Here is a 21,924-nt window from a genome sequence, read left to right as displayed (position 1 = left end):
TTCGGTTTCGGTTTCGGCCAGTTTCGGCCAAAAAATCATGTTTCGGCTGTAGTTTCGGTTTCGGCCAAAAAACGGCCGAACCTTTCGGCCGGGCCGAAACTTACATAATGGTACTTCGTACTATGAAACTAAACTATGTGACAAAGACCAAAAGTTGGGGAATAAGTAGGACAACAATATTAATATGTACCTACATAACACATACATGTACTACATAATATACTGATTCATGTATAGGTACAGTAATTAATTGGTTTATTATCAAAACAATTCCACTAATGAGGGCACCACTAGACGCAGTCTTAAGAGTCTTAATACCTATAACGCGCACACTGTCTAATTGTATCGGAGTAAATGAAATAGCACTGTCGCATGTTACTGGGCCTGGGCAAAGGAATAATAAGAAAACTCATCATCTTCCTCGCGTAATCCCGGAATTTATGCCACGGCTCATGGGAGCCTGGGGTCCAATTGACAACTAATCCCAAGAATTGGCGTAGGCACTCGTTTTTACGAAAGCGACTGCCATCAGACTGACCTTCGAACCCAGAGAGTAAACTAGGCCTTATCGGGACTAGTAGTAGTAAGAGTTTACTACTACTACTACTACTACTAGTACTACTACTACTACTAGTCCGGCTTCCTCACGATGTTTTTCCTTCACCGAAAAGCAAATAGTAAATATCAAATGATATTAAGTATACCTATAAGTTCCGAAAAACTCATTGGTACGAGCCGGGGTTTATACCTGCGACCTTCGGATTGAAAGTCGCACGCTCTTACCGCTAGGCCACCAGCGCTCAAGGAAATATCTCGCTTTTTAATACAATGGACGTTGGTTGGAGTTTGTGCTCAACTACTTATCCTGAAGCCTGAAGCACGGCTTTGACTTCGCATGAAAGTTCGCCTCACTGGGGTACTTCGGACTTTTAGGCCCAGGTGAAGATCGGTACCCGGCCTTGCGATATTTTAACAAAAAATTTCGCGCTCGCTGCGCTCGCGTTTTTGTTTTGGTTGACCCTGTATCTACATGTTAACTTGACTGGTGAATGAATAGAGTTAGACTAAGAAAATTCTGCAATTATTTTGATAGCATACGCAGTGCAACTAGTGCATATGTTATTTATACGTCATAATTTCATAGAAGTTTTGACGTTTAAAATAACACTTGCACTGCGTGTGTTGTCAAAATCGTTGCAGAATTATCTTGGTCTAACTCTAGTAATTTTCTTAAAAAACTGCTTAAGTAACGTCAATTTCAAGGACCAAGGGTGTTGACAGCTCCATAATATGTGTGTAAAAGCGGTTTTATGACATTTTTTTAACGATTTTAACAAGTCTACAAAAGGTTCGGTTTCGGTTTCGGTTTCGGCCGAAACTAGAGCCAAAGCCGAACATTCGGTTTCGGTTTCGGTTTCGGCAAAAAAACATGTTTCGGTCGGACACTAGTAATAGGTAGGCATGCCTAATGTTATTTGTATAAAAGGTACTGAAAACTTTGTGAATGCGCTTTATTAATGTCTATTTTTTTATTAAGTTGCCAGTTGCCAGTTTTCAGTGTATATTTTTATATGTAAAACATTTTTTAATAAATAATATATATAATGTTATAAACATAAACATGCCTTTTATTTAAATCAATTGATAATACCACAAACAAGGGGTAATATTTGCATCTTGCATATATTTCGTGATATGAAGATAACAAATATGTTTATCAACAGAATTACTACCTACCAATACCCGCCAGGCTAAACCGGTTGTCAACTTTAGTTCCATTGGTACACAAAGACGGCGCCACTAGTATAAACGTATAAACGGTTGGGGACATTTTTTTGTATGGAGTTACCGTTCTTCTCCTAGTGAGTATTATATTCTTTGATTGGGATTGGGAATCTTATTTATTCCGCCCAGAATGAGAATCTCTTCAAATTAACCAAATTTTGTAAAATTCTGAGGAAAAATAATCTACTACTGGTACAATCATAAAAATTTACCTTATAGTAGTATTTAAAACTTTCGCGTTTTGAACACAAATTAACTCACATTTAATAGACGGGTATTTTATTACATTTTATAAAATAAATACGCGATGGACTCGTCTATAAATGTGACATAATATTTACCTTAAAGGTTAATTAGCACATAACATGAACCGTTTGAAACAGTAACGGAACTGTATATGTAATATGTATCATATCGTATTTAGACCAATCAATTAGAATGTTAGCTCGAAACATGCCGCTCCGAACAGTCTTAGTTCAGTGAACCTTATTTGAATCGAAACAAAGGTACAGCCACCGGCAATGGTAACTAACGGATAATGGCGTTATACACGGTGGCCAAAAAATAAGTGCATTCCCGTTGCCAGAGAGGTTTTGGCATTATACTGACTTTACTGAGCAACTTGTACTATGGGACCAACCCCGAAATCGTGAAAAAAGTCCAACCCGTCCGCGATCATAGATAGGAATAATACTTTTGAACGCACTATAGAGACATCTCTATTTGAAAAACTAAGTAATAGAGAGTGGCAGATAGGTACCATCAAGGGATTGGATTTCTGTACCACTTTGTCCTTGTCACATTGACGATATTATGAACTCCCTGGCGTCTTTTATATTGATTGTTAGCAATTTGTTACTGTGACAAGGCACGAATTGGCACTAAAAACGAAATTCCTTGTACAGTCAACAACAGAAGCTATGAATACAGGCAAAGTGCCAAAAATATGTATACACGACCTTAATGTACAGGCAATAAAGTACTGTAAGTATACATATTTTTGACACTTTGCCTGTATTCATAGCTCTGTTGTTGACTGTACCTACTTATGCTGTTTTACGTATTTATTTATTCTTCTCTGTATTTCTAGAATGTTCGCCATTGGGATAGGCGCGACGTCGCTACTAACGTTGTTCACTCCCCCGCTGGCACATACCAGCACCTCACTGCTTATCGCCGTGAGGGTAGTCGAGGGACTCTTCGAGGTAAGTTGATTAATTAGGAATTTGAAAGAATCTGTCTCTAAAAATGACTAGTCAAATAAGTAGTCCCGATTTGCAGTTAGCAGCCCAGAGTATGTGTACAAACCGTCGGCCTAATTCGCAAACCTCGTAACTCCATTTCAAGGAAATTAGTAATTGCTACCTTGGACAACTTACTTATAGTCGCAAACCCCGTAACTCCCCCGGAGGAGTTACGAGGTTTGCGATTTAGGCCGACGCAAACGCAAGAGTTAAAAGTGACGAAAGAGCTTGTAGACGATCTAAGACCTTTCCCGCACGCATTCATGCGTTCTTTCGGTTGGGTTGGGACTTTACTAATTAATTAAGATCCCGGACTACTTGGTAGCTATGGTTACCATCAGCTGCCTTGTTACCTTCTTTACCTTTATATGTCATTATTTTCTATATTTTACAGTTCTTATTATATTTCCAGGGTGTAACTTACCCGTGCATCCACGCAGTGTGGTCCCGCTGGGCGCCAAGCGAAGAGCGAGCTCGACTAGCCACGTTCGCCTTCAGCGGGAGCTACGCGGGCACCGTGGTGTCCATGCCGATATGTTCGCTACTGGCACACTATACGGGCTGGCCTGGAATATTCTACGTGTTCGGTAACTATTGACACGTTATATATGATCAGCTACGCGGGCGTCGTGGTGTCCATGCCGATATGTTCGCTACTGGCACACTATACGGGCTGGCCTGGCATATTATACGTGTTCGGTAACTATTGTCACATTATATATGATCAGCTACGCGGGCACCGTGGTGTCCATGCCGCTATGTTCGCTACTGGTACACTAAAACAGGATGGCGTGCAAGGCTCGGAACCGGTTTTTTCTTCATCCAATAAATACCGGTGTTATTACGTTCTTTTTCTTTCTTTAGTTTATAATTTCCTTTTTTATGAGACAGTCTAATAATACGAAGTTGTTACCTAAATACATTATTCCGTCCTAGGTAGAGCATAAAATAACTAAAAATATTGGGCTACTTCGGGTTTAAAAACCGGTTCCAAGCCCTGATGGCGATGGCGTGGAATATTCTATATGTTTGGTAACTATATACCATGAACTTTACGTGTTCTAATAGTCTTACATATTCGCTTTAGCAGCAGCTATACAGATGGCTTGTAAAGTTTTATCAGAGAGTATGTTTTATGGATGAAGGAGTTAGGCTTTAGACGTCTAATACAGGCTATACCTATTACACTTAGGGCCACTTGCACCATTCACTAACCCGGGGTTAACCGGTTAAACCGTGGAGTTACCATGGTTACCAGTACAATTTGACACAGGTTAACGGTTTAACCGATTAACCCCGGGTTAGTGGAATGGTGCAAGTAGGCCTTAGTACAACATTTTAACGATTGTATGTTCTATGTGCAGGTATAATGGGACTGGTGTGGACAACAGTTTGGTGGTTGGTGGTAAAAGAGTCCCCAGAAAAGGACCCCCGGATATCGCCAGCTGAATTAAAATATATACAGGTATTTCAAAGCTAGTTATTGATATATCGTTTATTTATTTTTTTGTCCTACTTATTTCACCATTGATTGAATTTTGATTGTTTTTTTTTCTTGTACGGTTTGCTGCTTTAAGTTTGTTGAAAATAGAAAGTCTGTCAACAGATTTTTTTTTCAGGACTCACGAGGGACGCAAGCTATCGAAGGGTCCAAAATTAAGCATCCGTGGCGGGCCATGCTGACCTCAGGGCCAGTTTGGGCCATAGTCATGGCCCATTTCAGTGAAAACTGGGGTTTCTACACTCTGCTCACATTCCTGCCTACGTTTATGCAAGGTAATGTGGTGTAGTAGAGGTATAGCATAGATATAGATATAGTGAGTATGTAGCTGAGAGAGGAGATAATTATATGGTATTTGACTGTATTTAAAATAAAATATTTTACACCATGCATGAAATAAAGCACCAGAAGATTAATAGATAAACGTAGACAACGTAGAAACGAAAACGTAGAACCCGTATAAAACTATAGGTATGTAATTTGATTGTGACGTCACATGCTAGTGTTTCATATAAAGTCCATAGTAGCAAAATCGTTTTGACAGTTCGAAAAAAGAAACAGATTTGACTAGTAGTCAAATGCCCTATTGTATAAGTAAATGGACCATTATGAATTACCCCTGTGTGCTATTCATTACCCTCTACCCCCGCAACTCATGGCGACCGTGACGATTGTAAACTAAGACGTTTTACTACTCGCGAACGATGGGCAGTCAAGACACCTTCGGAAACCGCTTGTACGCAGACTTATTATTATTACGGACAGTAACTGTGAAATTTACGACCATGGGGAAAGAATGTTCGAAGTGTAATTTTGAGCAGGCATATGTACCTAGTACCTGTCCTCGACCCTGTCATCGGCATTTTCCCACCATTTGGAGTAGAATGCGTCCAAGTCGTGGAGAAAACGAGGAGAGGCCTTTGCCCAGCAGTGGGACACCAAAGTAGGCTAAAAAAATGTACCTATAATAGGTACATATATACAGGGTGTCATTCTGAATCCCTAACAACGTTTGTCCTAAAGTCACTTGCCCTAACTGGTTTGTCCTAATGGGCACATGCCCTAACGATCAATTGTCATAACGATTATTTTCCATAATGTAATGGTTAGCCTAAGACTCATTTGCCCTAAGCATTTGTACCATAACTATCAAGATCCCTAATGTTTTTTACCATATTCTTCGAAATCCCTAACAATGTTTGGCATAAATTAACATGTTCTAACTGTTTTGACCTAATGGCTATTACCCTAATGATCAATCGTCATAACAGTTACTTTTCCTATTGATCAATTATCATAACAATTACTTTCCATAATGAATGGTAACGAACTGTTGCCACAAAAGTGGGTTAGGTTAGGTTAGAACCGTGACCCTCGCAAAAACGAACTGCTGCCACAAAAGTGGGTTAGGTTAGGTTAGAACTGCGACCATTGTAAAAACGAAATGTTGCCACAAAAGTGGGTTAGGTTAGGTTAGAACTGTGATCCTCGCAAAAACGAACTGCTGTCACAAAAGTGGGTTAGGTTAGGTTAGAACTGCGACCATTGTAAAAACGAAACGCAATAGGGAAATCAAAATTAGGGCATACGAGTGTTAGGTCAAGCAACGATAGGCTAAGTGAAATTAGGTAACATGATGGTTAGGATATATAATTTTTAGGCCTAACAATAATTAGGCAAAAAAATAATTATGCTACATAACATTAGGATAAATACTCAATATGGAAAGTGTCATTAGGGAAAAAGATATTAGGCCAAAAAAAAATCGCCCATTCGATAATAGGGAAACCAAAATTAGGGAATACGCGCGTTAGGACATCTGATCATTATGACAAACAATATTAGGGAATGCAAAGATAGGAGAAAAGATTTTAGGGATTCAGATATAGATCCATATATACAAATATCTTTGACCGCCAAGGACGTCAACTGACAAGGTTCGCGATTACGCCGCGTACGTCAGACGTGCCGTTCAAAGGGTTGATACCCCGGATACTAAGGTGACAGTTCGATAGCCTTAATTTGTCCTAAATAGGTTCAAGAAAACTCGACTATATATTGACGTATAATATCTAAGGACGGGCGTTACAGGCACTAAAAATGGTACTGCTTCAGCGGTGTTACTCACGAATTCCAGCCAATCGGTTAGTCTAACGCAACTAGTTGCGACCAAATAGCTCGCGTAATGCGAACTCATCAACCAATCGCGTTGTAGCGGTGTCACACCGCTGTACTTATTATTGCCCGTAAAGCAAGTCCCTGTATATCTATGGCAATGGACTATAATTAAAAATATGTACCTAGTTGAAACGATTTATTTGTTTTCCTCAGATGTGTTCAAGTTCGAGACATCGGCGACTGGCTGGCTATCGGCGGTGCCGTACCTCGCGATGGCTATAGTTCTACAGGTCAGTTTTAATTTCAAATTTTCTAGTTATTGGTACACCATATTATGATTAAAATAAGACCGTTTAACTTAAAACTTGTTTACCTTAATTTTATTTTTTGTAAGCCGTTCAGTACAGATTTAATGAATTAAAACTATAGGGGACATTATGAACTACCGATCTAACGCCCATGTTAGATCTCAGAAAATTATGGCTTCGGGGAAATCGACATTTTCACTGAGTAACCGATGTGCTACATGGTTTACCCACAAACCATGCATAGAGTCTGGCTAGCCAAATTTTGTTGACAGATATTTCCTTGTTGCATCACCAATTGTCTATGCTTTAAAAAAAAGTTAAACGTCTGTTGTCAATTTATGTAATTCATTCAAATTGTTCGCGGTTTATAAGGCGTTTATTTTAAATAATACTTAAATAATATTAATAATGACTATACCGAGTGACGTCCGCAACCTATTATTTAAGCTCGTAAATAATTACGACAATGTGCGAAGTCGACGTGAAGCGTTTTATAACGAAAAACTGCAATGTTTACAAGTCGGAAACAATTTCGTAGGTTGGTGCTCTATTAATATTTTGATACTTTAAGTACTAGTTCTAAACTTCTAACATTTCCCTATAACTTTGATTAAGTATGTGAATTTATTAATACCTGAATCTCATAAACAGGACAAGTGTGTAAAAAAAACGGATAAACTAGAAGTTCTGGAAAATATCAATAAAATCAAAACATTGGAACGTAATCATATGTGTTTGTCGTTGACTATACTTTACATAGTGGTAGAAATTAATGTGAGCTGACATTGAGTGCAGTCAACGTATATTTAACTTATTTCCTTAGGTACCTTACGTGTGCACAGAAAATAAAAAATATTTTCTAGTATCAAAACTATAATTCCTACTACACACAGTGTGACCAGCCCAAGATTTTTTGAATTTCCCGCCAAAACTTTGGGTAATATTTCAGTAGCCAGACTCTACCTACTCTTACCGATTCACAGAATCTGATGCGCATAAGTAGACGTCACATCGCAACGCACGCATTCATCGACATTTTGAAAATTAGCCAACCCGCTCATAAAATTTCACGAGAATCGGTTGAGAAATACGACTTTTGGAGTAGATCAACTGGACATACGAAATAATTTTTGCTCATGCTGAAACGAATCTTCGATTCGTTCGGTCATATAATTATTATAAACGTTAAAGTTTGTATATTTAGATAGGTATTTGTATTGTTTGTTGCTTAACCATTTTATGAGCGTTGCGAGGGTTTCAGAGCACGAGGGTTAAACATACTTTCCTTCCAAGTAAAAAACAACATTTGTCACCACACCAACGCTAGGAAAATACTAAATGTAAAACACTATGTTGTAGATGAACAGTATCACATAAAATTCTACAAGCCAACATGAGGAAACAATTCCAACTTTTTATCAATTTCCTTTGCCCCTCTTGCGGAGAAATTGCAACTTTTTCATCAGTTTTTAAACAACCAAGAGAGTCTTTACGGCCTAATGTGGATAACAATATTATATTGTTTGTGTGATTGCAGGTGGCGGGTCATCTTGCGGACTGGGTGCTGACCAAAGGGTACATGTCGCGCACTAATGTCAGAAAACTATTCAACTGCGGCGCTTTTCTTGCACAGGTAATTTATTTATTTATTCGTATGCCATTTTTACACAGTTTCTTAATAATCGATTAGAATATAATATCTAAATTCTTCACCGATTAGGCAGCGTTTGCATCAGGTGAGTGAAGGTCTCGGGCATCTCCGACAAATTGCCTGCACTGGGGCCCTGCAGTCGCATGCTGGGGTCCATTTCTCGGACGGTATTAGTCTAGAACTATTTTGTATATTTTTTTCAAAATTTTAGACCCAGTAGCTCAGGGCGGACACGCTATACAACAAAAATCATTTGCGTATCTATGTGTGAACGGCACGTTTGTACACGCGTCATTGTGTGGGTAAGTTGCTTAGGGCTGACGCGCGGGGAAGGCGAAGCCGAAGCTTGCCGAGGCCGGCCGAAGCGACACGACGAGCCGCCGGCCGCGTGGGACAATTCGACCGAAATACGTTAACAAACAAAACGTAATTAGGTTTTATTTCACTCCAATTGTTGATTTGGTTTGTCAGTTTATAGTCCTGCACGTAATTGGACTTCCAAATTCCCATGATAAAATTTACGTTATTGTTGTTATTAATTTTATATAACATAAGTACTTACATAATTAATTGTTAAAATTAAAAAAACAAACGCGAATGTCCGAGCAACAAATTATTTTTTGTGAAAAGAGTGTAAAACTAAATATAAAACATTTACGAAGAATATCGTGTAGAATGTGTACATCCACAATACCAACGAACAGGTTGTGAGGTATGTAACATAATTATGATATTATTTATATGCAAAAGTTTAGCCTTATTTACTTATATTTCATGACTTGATTACTTATTTCTACAAATTGATAAGTACACGTACATAGCACAATACATAGGGATTTTGAACGTTCCGTCATCGCGTCGCGTCGTTAACCGAACTGAGAGTACGCCAGAAGTCCGCCAGATTTCTGTCGCGGGGCGAGGTAACTCGAGTCGGGGCGGGGCGGTGCGTGGCCGTTCTGTATGATAATACTATTACTTATTCTGTGCCAGTAGTTTCGGAGATAAAGGGGTGGGGGGAACGGTCATTTTTCGTCTGTTAAATAACTTCTAATCTATATATTTTAAAATTATAAAAAAATATATTTGAAATTCTCAAAATGAGCTCTTTTATTTGATATCTAACACGATATAGTTTGAAAAACTAACAACTACTACTACGTGTAGTCGTGTACCTATAGTTCGTTTTTTTTAGCATTAGAAATAAGGAATTAGAAATCTTGACGTGTCTTTTAATTGAAAAAAACATTTTAAAAATAAGTTACGGCAAATATGTACCACAACTGGTGGGGCTGTTGTATCGTCCCGGTCGGGGATTCTGTCTGAAATCGAATCCTTCTATGGCCAGCTATACGCTTCGCATGCATCTCAACCAGATCCCGAAAATGAGGATTCTAGAGCCACATTGATCCGCCACTTTACCGAAGACTTGCCAGAAATCAGCACTGACGAAATCGAGATGGCCCTCAGACAGCTAAAAAATGGAAGAGCCCCCGGCGAGGACGGCGTTACAACTGAGCTTCTGAAAGCGGGAGGCAAACCTGCACTGAAGGAGCTCCAGAACATCTTTAACGCCGTTCTCTTCGATGGGAGAACTCCAGAGGTGTGGAGTAGGAGTGTTGTCGTGCTGTTCTTCAAAAAGGGAAATAAGGCCCTATTGAAGAACTACCGACCCATTTCGCTCCTAAGCCACATCTACAAGCTGTTTTCGAGGGTCATCACGAACCGCCTAGCACGAAGACTCGACGAATTTCAGCCACCGGAGCAGGCCGGATTTCGAGGAGGATACGGCACCATAGACCACATCTTCACAGTGCGGCAGATTATACAGAAGACTGAAGAGTATAATCGGCCCCTGTGCTTAGCATTTGTGGACTATGAGAAAGCCTTTGACTCCATTGAAGTTTGGGCTGTTCTGGATTCCCTGCAGCGATGCCAAGTCGACTGGCGATATATCCAAGTGTTGAGATGTCTGTACAACGCAGCTACCATGGCCGTCCAAGTCCAAAACCAGCAGACTAAGGCTATCCCCATGCATCGTGGTGTGAGACAAGGGGATGTGATTTCCCCGAAATTGTTCACAAATGCATTGGAGGATATGTTTAAAACGCTCGACTGGAAGGAACATGGTATTAACATTAATGGCGAATACATCTCACACTTGCGATTTGCGGACGACATCGTCATCATGGCTGAGACGTTGCAGGATTTAGAGCATATGCTGACCGGTCTAGCTGATTCTTCTCAACGCATAGGTCTCCGGATGAATTTGGACAAAACGAAAGTTATGTTCAACGAACGTGTTGCTCCGGGACCTATTGCAGTAGAAGGGGCTGTTCTCGAGGTTGTTCAGGAATACGTCTACCTCGGGCAAATACTGCAGTTAGGAAGGAACAACTTCGAGAAAGAGTCGAATAGAAGGATACAGCTGGGCTGGGCAGCATATGGGAAGCTGCGTCGAGTCTTCACGTCATCAATCCCACAAAGTCTGAAGACAAAATTCTTCAATCAGTGCGTCCTACCCGTGATGACATACGGAGCCGAAACGTGGACACTCACGGTAGGACTGGTCCATAAATTCAAAGTCGCTCAGCGAGCTATGGAAAGGGCTATGCTCGGAGTCTCTCTGAGGGATCGTATTCGAAATGAAGTCATCCGTCAGAGAACTAAAGTCGTCGACATAGCCCACCGGATTAGCAAGCTGAAGTGGCAGTGGGCCGGTCATATTAGCCGTAGAACCGATAACCGTTGGGGTAGGCGAGTTCTGGAGTGGAGACCGCGCATCGGCAAACGTAGCGTAGGACGCCCTCAGACTAGATGGAGCGATGACCTTCGCAAGGCGGCTGGCAAGAGCTGGATCAGAGTTGCCGCAAATCGTGCTCAATGGCGTGCAATAGGAGAGGCCTATGTCCAGCAGTGGACGAGAGTAGGCTGATGATGAAATATGTAACAATTATGAATCTAATACGATGTTTTATATTCTTCTGCTTTCATAAGTAATAGTTATTGATTTTTAAAAAGCGTTTTTCAATTAAAAGACATGTCAAGATCGCTTACCTTCTTTCAAGTTCTTTCTAATGCTAAAAAAAACGAACTATAGTAGTGACACCTTTTACTAGCAAGTGATGAAAACACAGTTACGGAGATACTTGAACAACAATGGCCGTCCAAGGGATTTCTTCCAGTTAACCTATGATGAAATGAGTTGAAGTCGTGGACAGACTGTCCGACAGAGACAGTTATTTGTACTTTTATAAAGTTGAAGAATTCCATTTACAATTTTCAGACGATTTTCATGGTGGCGGCCTCATACGCGTCGACGGTGACAGGATGCTTGGTCTACCTCACCATCGCTGTAGGTCTGGGCGGCTTCGCTTGGTCAGGCTTCAGGTAATAATTTGTTATGGACAAAACTATAAGCCAAAATTTTCAGTGACTAAGTAGGCACTGATGAAACTAAGGTATATTCTCAATTACATTTTGATTGACCTTGTAGTTTAAGAATTATTACAGGTGTCCATGAGTGACGGCAATTGCTTACCATCAGGTGATTCGTCTGTTCGTTTGTCTCCTGTATGATATAACATAAAAAATGTCTCAATTTGGTCATCATATGTTACGTCCCACGGGTAAAGTTACCTTATGGCGGTTGGCGCTTACGCTATTATTAACGCCGCTCCAATATGATTGCGGCGCTATGCGACGTAAGCGCCAGCCGCCATAAGGTACCTTTTACCGTGGAACGTCACATATTTTCTTTCTAATAAAATGAACTTTCTTTTCAGCGTAAACCATTTGGACATAGCTCCGCTACACGCCAGCGTGCTGATGGGCCTCTCCAACACCGTGGCGACATTGCCCGGGATCATAAGTCCGCCTCTCGCCGGCTCCATCGTCACTGACAAGGTAAAACAAGACAGAAAGCGGGCAATTCATTGACTTATATATTAAATATACAGTACCGGTCAAAAGTTTAAGTTCACCCTTTGTTTTCGGTACGTCTTCTTCTTCCTCGCGTTATCCCGGCATTTTGCCACGGCTCATGGGAGCCTGGGGTCCGCTTGACAACTAATCCCAAGAATTGACGCAGGCACTAGTTTTTACGAAAGCGACTGCCATCTGACCTTCCAACCCAGAGGGGAAACTAGGCCGTATTGGGATTAGTCCGGTTTCCTCACGATGTTTCCCTTCACCGAAAAGCAACTGGTAAATATCGAATGGTATTTCGTACATAAGTTCCGAAAAACTCATTGGTACGAGCCGGGGTTTGAACCACGTTTGAACCCGCGACCTCCGGATTGAAAGTCGCACGCTCTTACCGCTGGGCCACCAGCGCTCTCAAAAATATGTACCTAGTATCATTTATCTAAAACAAAACGTTTTTGAGTACTTTTGTGCGATAATTTTGTGCAGTTCGGATATCGAAATTTGTTGGAAACTCATCCGTTATTGTTTCCAGAGATGTGTTTGATTAGTCAGACACAATTTACGTACATTTCTAAACCACTTATTCCCTAAAATCTTTGTTTTTTTTTTAATTTCAGTCAGCGGAGCAATGGCGCGTCGTATTCTTCATATCCAGCGCCATCTATCTGCTCGGCGCGATAGTTTATGGCTTCCTGTGCTCCGCCGAGCGGCAGCCGTGGGTACTAGAGTGTGAAGACCCTAGTTTTGACACAGATGGCGCCTCCGTCACCACTGCGAAAGGCTACGATAATAAGGCCATGGACCATAGCGAAATGTAGCTCAATAACCATATTTGATGTACGGAATTTGGTCGTAATCACAAAAAAACAACTGTTCTGATCCGTCTTCACCACTTAGGGCTACTTGCAGCATTCACTAACCCGGAGTTAACCGGTTAAACCTGGATTTACCATGGTTACCACTGCATGGTTACAGTACATGGTGGTCAGTACCAATTGACACTGGGTTAACAGTTTAACCGGTTAAACCCGGGTTAGTGGGATGGTGCAAGTGGCGCTTAGATGTTTGGCAGTTCTCAACTGTGCGTTTCTCCAGAAACTTCCCGCCTCGCACATGTAAAACGAGAAAATATGAATAAAGAGATTTAATATCAATACAAAGTCAAGCACCTCAACATCTTTTCGCTTTGTCAGTGGCGCCATCTAGAACAAGGTTTTACAAAAGATTAGAGTAGGACCACAGAATAAATAATAGTACTCGGTACAGAAGACTCACTCTCTAACAAAACGCGTCTGTTACGATCAGCACAGATATGGCCGCTAGGTGGCGACAGCGCCACGCGCGGCTTATGGCAAACCCCAAAATTGGGGCCGAACGGATGTACTTTTAGCTACCTGTAGCAAAGCGACGAAATCGCGGAGTGAGCCACGCCTGGTAGGACTGTTAACTCAGCATGACATTTGCATAAGGAATAAGTAATGATAAAACAAAAAAAAATCGATCTTACTGCTTTTGTAAAAAAATTATAAATGTATTCATGTATGTGAAATATTTATATACATTTTAAATATTAAATATACATTTTAGCACACTGGGGCTTACGAACATTAAGATTAATTAACAATGTATGTTACTTAAGTAAAACAACATTCCATTTTACTGTTTAGCTTTAATTTTTACAAAGAGTTATTGATTGTAGAAGAGTTGCAATTTCCAAGAAACTTTATTTGATATAGATGGCGCTGTACGGCGCCGTACATCATGCGGCAACTCTGGTTGTCAAAAGTTTAAGTTTGACACATCCATTTGCCACAAAACATGGTGCCGCACGGCGCCATCTGCTTCAGCTGTCAAACGTTCACAATTATTTTTTTAGATTAGAGATTAGACTACTCTTTTGCAATATTTCAACTCTGATTTTTGTATTCCTTTTATTGTAGTTTAATTTAAGTTGACATAAGTCTCAAGTCTGGTTCCTATTTTACTAAACTAACACTTATAATTATTTCCGTCCCATCAAAATGTGTCGTTGTGAGGCAAAAGGTATCACTGCAATGACAAACCGTTCTTATTGACAACTAACAAGGGGGTGCCTTTTGCCTGGAAACAATTATAGGTATTTTTATATTGAATGTTATTGAAGTTCAGCTAAATATAGCATTTTAAATTTTTCACTGACCACTGACGCCTTGGAATTTTAAATGTGGCGCCATCTATGTACAGAAATAAGAAATGCAACTTTGTACGGTAATTAAGAGTCGAAATTTGTTTACTTATCTCTGGGGGCCTACCGCGAACCACATTCGACGTGTTGCGTCTCTATCGCACTTGTAAATTCATACGTAAGTGTGACAGGGAGGCAACACGTCGAACGTGGTTCGCGGTAGGCCCTCTGATTTCGCTATTTGTTACAGATGTAGTGCATAATTATTTTCCATCGTATTTTCACGGAAACGTACGAATGTGTCTTGCTATTTCAGTCAGTCTCAGTGCAAAAAGTACTGAGGTTGGCTGAAGTAGCATGACAAATACGAACGTTTCCGAGAAAATACGATGGAAAACAATCATGCTCTACATCTGTATTGACTTTTATAGAAATTATTTTTAATGGAATGAAGTATGGAAATAATCACACTGCTGGTTTTGTGAAAGCTTGTAACTACCTAATAACAAGCGGAAATCTCTTTCTAATAAAATGAGTTAAAAAGAGAAGTCCGCTTGTATTCAAGAAACGGGCCCAGCGTAAGTTCAGATATATAGTAACGACGCAGCAACAAGAATTTCATACCTGTTCCTATCTCTATCACACGCAAATAATTATATTGCTGTACCGCTCGCACAGTGTCATTGACCGCCGTCATCATGGGCGAGACAGCAATTTACCTAACTAAGCGCGTGCGATAGAGATAGGAACAGGCGGGTTAATGTACGAAATTATTCGTGCTTCGCGTCCTAACTTTAGACACTCCAATGATCTGTATATAAATTTAAATGTGATAATTTGTAAGAATATAATTATGTCAAGTGTAATGGAAATGGAAATACATATTATTGATGTAAATAATTTTGTGTGCCGTGCGTTGAGAAATATAAGAATTATATGGAAGCTTATCTTTTTCACTTATTCAGAAACCCTTAAAAAATATCTACGTACTCATAATCATAGTCTAATAAAACATGGTCTTCCATTCCCAGAGTGACACGGGCCTACGTCACAACAACATGGCCGCTATATATAGCGCTATCGCATATTATCATATAGCGCTGTCGCATGATGACGTAGGCGCGTGTCAGTTAGGTGACCTAGAAAAGACGGGAATGGAGTACCAGGCGGAGTATATTATTATACCATGCTCATAATGGGGTTGGCAGGTCGAAGTACCAGATGGCGCCAGCATAGCTTGCCCTGTCAATCCCTAGAATTGTGTCAAATTCTTGTTTTTAGAGTTCCGTACCCAAAGGGTAAAAACGGGATCCTATTACTACGACTCCACTGTCAGTCTGTCTGTCACCAGGATGTAGCCTCTGTATCTCATGAACCGTGATAGCTAATAGATAGTTGAAATTTTCACAGATGTTTTTCTGTTGCCGCTATAACAACAAATACTAAAAAGTACGGAACCCTCGGTGGGCGAGTCCGACTCGCACTTGTGCGGTTTTTTATTACTGCAATGTTCTGCCGCGAGAGTGCAGCTTATCGTAAACCATAGAGTAACTTAATACATACTATTGCCTTAAGGTGGTATTCCGCCTGTCCAATGTGTATTTTGTCTCACATTTTGCTTAATGAGAGTGTGACGCAATGAAATTGGACCAAATATATTAGACAGATGAAATACCACCCTTTTAAACAGTTTTAAGACAAGTTTTCACAGATAATTTGTTAAATATTGATGCATCAAGACGGCTTGTTCACAGAGGGCCTACCGCGAAACGTGAAAGTCGAAATTTCGTTATCTGCCTCTCTATCGCTCAAATATGCAAGTGATAGAGAGCCAGATACGGACCTTTCTATTTTCGTGTTTCGCGGTAGCCCTTTGAATGTGCAAGTGGCGCCCCCTATGCAGAGTTTGGTGTAATAATCCCTATTACAAAACTCTGACGCTTTTGAAATGTGGTGTTGGCGAAGACTGCTGCGTATACCTTGGACAGCTAGAAGAACTAACATCTCTATTTTGGAAGAACTCAATATTACCACACGGCTCTCCAAAGCATGCCATGAACGAACCCATAGATTTTTCGGACACATTACGAGATCACCAATGCATGATATGGAGAAGAGTATCATCTTGGGGCGAATGAATGGCAAACGCGCTCAAGGTGGGGCTCGTAAGAGATGGTCTGACCACAGAATAACTAATAGTACTACCGTACAGAAAATTCACTCCTTCACAAAAGTCAGATTTAGGTATAAAATTATACCTATACTCGCCGCCTGCAACAAAATTGAAACTTATAACCGCGCACGAACGGTGAATCTTCTTTGCGCGAGCGCCACGAGACACGACTATCGTGCGGTCGAGCGGCAGCCCACTGCCGGCACTGCCATACACCTGCCGGCCCGGGCGGCGCGCCGGCCAAATGTACCTAAACTGCGTAGTGACACCCCCCTGGTCTGACGCCATGAGGAAGACGAGTGGCGGCAGCCTGCACCGTGCGGTCCACTTGGCTTATGACCGCAATCAATGGAGACATGTTGCATGTGGTCGCCATCCTCAGCATTGAGGGAATGAGGAAGAAGAAGAATTACAAAACTCAGAATGCGATATATTAGTTTTGATACCTAAATAAATCATTTTTCATTTCATTACAGCACCATCTAGTGAACGCTGGTGTCACCAAATCATGCAACCATGTCGCATGAAGTTCCCATATAGACGAATTGTAATAAAACAAACTCTTATTTTTCTGTTTAAATGTTAACAAGCATTTAAACATTTTAATTAAATTCCTATTTTCATGACAAAACTTGAGACAATCGAAATTAAATTAGATATCGCTCATGTCCAACCAACATGTATTTTTACCTGCAGTAAAAATTGCAGAAAACAACTTAGAAATGCTAATTTAACATTATAATATTAAATTAAAAAAAAATATTGTACATTTTTCTTCCTACGTTCTCACAAAACTTGTTTTTCTACCTACACTTATGTTTTATTCAATTTGAATTAGAGTTTCGTATTTTTGTCGGCACAAAGTTATCAAATTATGACACCAATAATTTTACAAAATATATCCGAAATACTAATAAAAAACTTCGAGTTCAATTTTAAAAGTAGTTTAAGTTACGTCGGACATTTACGTTGCGTTTTCTTTCAAAATCTTACTTAATTAATAAGTTTACTTAAAGATACTTAGAAATGTAGGCTTAAAATAGAGTATACTTATTAAAAACTGTTTTGAATAATTTATCTTTTGTTGAAATATCCAAATATTGAAGAATAACATTAAAGAATACTTGAAATGTTTAATTGCAACCGGCAAACCGCCTGTGACGTCACACCCGGGCGGCCTCTTTTCGGCAAACTATAAAGGGAGCCGACACTTTGACGCGCCGCCTTTTCTCTCGCGCGCCGCGCAGTCGATTACAACGCGCAAAACTTTTCAAAAAATATTAACTTTAACTATGGACCAGGATAAAATAATTACGTATAAACTATTGGAGCTGCGTGAGAAGACGGGGTATGATATAGTCCAAGAGAATGGGCAGAGGAAGTTTGGTCCACCGCCGGGCTGGAGCGGCCCGCCACCGCCGAAGGGCTGCGAAGTCTTCGTCGGTAAACTCCCACGGCAAATCTTCGAAGACGAGCTGGTTCCGATCTTCTCCAGGCTTGGGAAGATCTACGAGATGAGGCTCATGATGGATTTCAGCGGCTCGAATCGAGGGTACGCCTTCGTGACGTACACGAGGCGAGAGGATGCCGCTGCCGCCATCAGAGAGCTGAACGGGTATGAGATCAGACCAGGCCGGCACATCGGCGTCGTGAAATCCGTGGACAACTGCAGACTGTTTCTGGGCGGTATCCCACAAACGAAAACCAAGGAAGAAGTCTACGAAGAGCTCTCGAAGAAAGTCACCGGGATTGTAGACGTGATTTTATACAAGAACTGCTTCGACAGAAGGAAGAACAGGGGGTTTGCGTTCGTGGAGTTTTCTTCGCATCGCGCGGCAGCCATGGCTCGTCGGGCGCTCGTGCCGGGCTGCGTGAAGCTGTGGGACCAAGATGTGATGCTGGACTGGGCCGAGCCCGAACCTGACATTGATGACGAGCTGATGAAGAAGGTAAGCTTTTTTTCTTTTGCTTTTGCGAATTGTTTTTCTTGGCTCTGCAATCGTTACATTTTGAAGTTTGCTGACGTAATTACTTGTACAGTCGCCATCCGATATATTGGAGCGGCCGAGGTGCTCAAAAATATCTGAACACGCAGTCTTAAAGCCTTAAAATATAGGCGTGTTCAGACATTTGTGAGCATCTTGGGCGCTCCAATAAATATGACGAGTGATGGCGACTGTGTAGGTAAGATGTTTCGTGAGTTACTTGCGCAGTAGTTTTCTAAATAGAAAGTAGCTTTGTCTTGTGATAAGCCTATAGGTTCAGAAACCCAAATTAACTATTGCATAGTCAAAGCTTAGCTGCTCTGCCATTTCTTAAATGCCGCTTTGCGTTCCAGGTGAAAGTACTATACGTACGTAATTTTCTTATCAGTACAACTCCAGATACCATACAAAATCTGTTTGAAACCACCATCAATGCTAAGGTGGAGCGCGTTAAGAAAATGTATGACTACGCTTTCATACATTTCTTTGAAAGGGAACAAGCTGAACTTGCGATGGCGAAGTTACAAAGGGCCGAGGTTGAAGGCAGTACGATAGAAATTAAATGGGCTAAGCCCGTTGACAGAGAGTTGTATAGAATACAGAAATCGAATAAAGGCAATGCGAAATTTAATCATAATATGGACTTGACACAGACTTTGTTGCTTTACAAACAGCACTTTGACAAGAGGGAGTATGAGAACGGGAAGGAAGATGAGGGCATCAGCTCTGGATGTGCTGCGGACTCTGTTTGTGGGTCTCCGGGAGACGAGGCTTCAAGCTACAGGAGTGTGGCATTGAAGGATAACTACATGTTGGCTCCAGCTAAGCTTGATGCTATGTGTAAAACGTAAGTACCATCACCCACACTTTGTACATCAGTGGACCTTATGCATTTTGCAATAAGGTCCACCTATGTACAGTTGTGTTGCTGTTTGTACAAACTTAATTTGGATATTGGAGCTTATACCTATGTAATAAGATTCTAATTTGATTCCAGATTTCTTGAATATTGAAAACAATATTCAAGAAATCTGGAATGAAATATAAATACTTTCCCGTGTGTTGATTAGTATTTTCTTAATTAATTTCTTTATGAAGCCCAGAGGTTAGTTTGGGTTAAATTCTGCTTAATTTCAAATCTGTGCCAAAATAGAATTGTCCAAATCCGTTCAGCTATGACTGAGCAACAAATTAATACTTTATCCACACTTGCAGATATTCCTGGGCGTCACCGAACTACACCTACCAGCAGTTCGTAGACCCGGCCGGAGCAGTGATGTGGGTATGCCATATTGATCTCCCACAAGTGGGCCTGCCGCTGCTGTCTGCGCCTACTCCTGTGGGGCCGTTCGTGACGAGAGCTTGCTTCACCGCGGTACAGGCTAGGGTGGAGGCAGCGGAGATTGCGCTGCAATGTATTAAGGTAAAATTTCTGTTGTTAATTTATTGTTTCAATTTCTTCTTTGTCCTTTATATAGCAAAGTATTCATGGACTATAATCGTCCCTTGTCACTCATAACTCATAACAAACAAATAGCCATAAAAATTAAAAATACAAAATTTGCCACAGAAATTTGGACCTATAGTGTAGGAAATAAAATTGATTTAATTTTGTTTCAAAGACAAACAAATGAAACTATTCCAATTGAATTAATCCAACTGTAAGCTTAGAAGGTAATAGATGAAATCTAAAAGTTTGTGCTTCATATTTGACAGCTAACGTAGATGGCGCTGTACAGCTCCATACATTATGGGGTACCTCCAAGGTTCAATTGTCATGCATGAGTTTCATTTGGAAAATATGTAGAATAATTTTAATTGGTTTCTCACATCATGGTTTGCAATAAGATTCTATTCATATAGTTTACTCATCCTTAATTTTTCATTAAAAAACAGTATGCATAGGTATATATTAGAATCTCGTGAATTATCGTAATTTAGATGCCTAATATTTACTTTTTTTTTTTACAGGCACTGCGCGCGAACGTCGACCGGTCCACAGCTACCCCTGTACCAGTGTACCCATCACTAGTACAACCTGTACCAACGTACAACATGACTTATGAATACCCTCTCTACGCTCGACCACCACCCATGACCGCCACCGTCCCTAGTTTATACCACATCTTTGATAACATGAGGCTGACATGAGATGTTCAGTTTTTTTGGAGGTTCCATTTTCAAGGTGTATAAAGAAATTGCAATCTTATTCTGAGCTAATAAGATTTAATTTCACTTAATACACATATGAAATATGAACGCGTTGTTGAATGTTTGACTTAGTTTATTTTATAGTTAGTAAGACGAGATATTTGTTTGGACTTGACAGTTGATTACCTTTTGAGAGATCTCAATTGTTTTTTTTTTCTGACCTGTTTCGACGCATAATTGCAGATTTTCGATTGTTTTATTTTAAACAGCATTTTAAATGGATGATAAAGTAGAAACAAAATGTGGCCATTTTGTATTCTGCTTTAAACTTTCAACTATTTAAAATGGTTGTTTTGATAACTTTCCTAGTTTTCTAAACATGTTACTTTTTTGATATTTTTTTAACAGCATATTAAATGGATGAAAAGTAGGAACAAAATATGCCTATTTTGTATTCTGTTTTAAATTTTCAACTATTTAAAATGGCTGTTTTGGCAACTTATAAAGTTTTCTAACCATATAATATATATGTTACTTGACATAGCATTTCTCACCTTAGATTTAAGACTGTTGATTCATTGTTGTCATTAATGAAGATATTTATAGATAGGCATTATTTACTTTATGTAAAGTCGCCCGCTACTACTTACTTGTGCTTATACCGAAGTATATTCAGAGAAAAGTAGTAATATATTTAACATTAGGTTTAAAGGACTAGTTACTTAAATAAACATATTTGGAACTGATGCAATATTTTTCTTTAACTTTTTCTTAAATCCCAGAAAGAGTCCAGGGAAATTTAACTGTGCTCTAAAGCAGACTTCTATTTTTTCTTTGGACTCTTTCAAAATTCTGAGGGCTTACCGCGAACAACGGAAGTTCGCAAATTCCGGACGTCAACAATTTGAGTAAAAAAGATG

At 40.1% G+C, this 21,924-nt stretch overlaps 2 protein-coding genes across 3 annotated transcripts in view; both read left to right on the top strand.

The window, feature by feature from the left end:
- The window catches only part of LOC134793362 (vesicular glutamate transporter 1), a 53,941-nt gene extending 38,304 nt beyond the window's left edge, over positions 1–15,637 (top strand). Inside the window, exons 4-12 of the mRNA XM_063764922.1 lie at positions 2,876–2,990; positions 3,442–3,616; positions 4,394–4,494; positions 4,649–4,805; positions 6,862–6,938; positions 8,494–8,589; positions 11,891–11,994; positions 12,390–12,510; positions 13,149–15,637. Coding sequence (XP_063620992.1) covers positions 2,876–2,990; positions 3,442–3,616; positions 4,394–4,494; positions 4,649–4,805; positions 6,862–6,938; positions 8,494–8,589; positions 11,891–11,994; positions 12,390–12,510; positions 13,149–13,349 — 1,147 coding nt within the window. The 3' untranslated portion in view covers positions 13,350–15,637. The remainder of the gene's footprint in view (positions 1–2,875; positions 2,991–3,441; positions 3,617–4,393; positions 4,495–4,648; positions 4,806–6,861; positions 6,939–8,493; positions 8,590–11,890; positions 11,995–12,389; positions 12,511–13,148) is intronic.
- A 2,306-nt stretch (positions 15,638–17,943) lies between these two features.
- Positions 17,944–21,242, top strand: LOC134793339 (probable RNA-binding protein 46). 2 transcript variants are annotated; one of them, XM_063764882.1, is made up of 4 exons: positions 17,944–18,817; positions 19,528–19,700; positions 20,069–20,276; positions 20,825–21,242. In XM_063764882.1, the coding sequence occupies exons 1-4, from the start codon at positions 18,161–18,163 to the stop codon at positions 21,002–21,004; spliced, it is 1,218 nt and encodes a 405-aa protein (XP_063620952.1). In that variant the 5' UTR covers positions 17,944–18,160; the 3' UTR covers positions 21,005–21,242. The 2 variants fall into 2 exon arrangements, with proteins under 2 accessions (XP_063620952.1, XP_063620951.1); XM_063764881.1 differs by having other exon boundaries at positions 19,207–19,700; positions 20,825–21,236.
- Positions 21,243–21,924: the final 682 nt, after the last annotated feature.

This window comes from Cydia splendana, chromosome 9 (assembly GCF_910591565.1).
Source record: "Cydia splendana chromosome 9, ilCydSple1.2, whole genome shotgun sequence".
Lineage (NCBI taxonomy): Eukaryota > Metazoa > Arthropoda > Insecta > Lepidoptera > Tortricidae > Cydia > Cydia splendana.
The sequence above is the reverse complement of the archived record's forward strand: the minus strand, read 5'-3'. Positions and strand labels throughout refer to the sequence as shown.

What these genes read in the sequence shown, in the direction of transcription:
- LOC134793339 (XM_063764881.1), top strand. Translation starts at nt 18,161, where the DNA reads ATGGACCAGGATAAAATAATTACGTATAAACTATTGGAGCTGCGTGAG. An exon ending in ATGACGAGCTGATGAAGAAG is followed by an intron (nt 18,818 to 19,206) that starts GTAAGCTTTTTT and finishes TTTGCGTTCCAG; the next exon opens with GTGAAAGTACTATACGTACG. An exon ending in CTTGATGCTATGTGTAAAAC is followed by an intron (nt 19,701 to 20,068) that starts GTAAGTACCATC and finishes CCACACTTGCAG; the next exon opens with ATATTCCTGGGCGTCACCGA.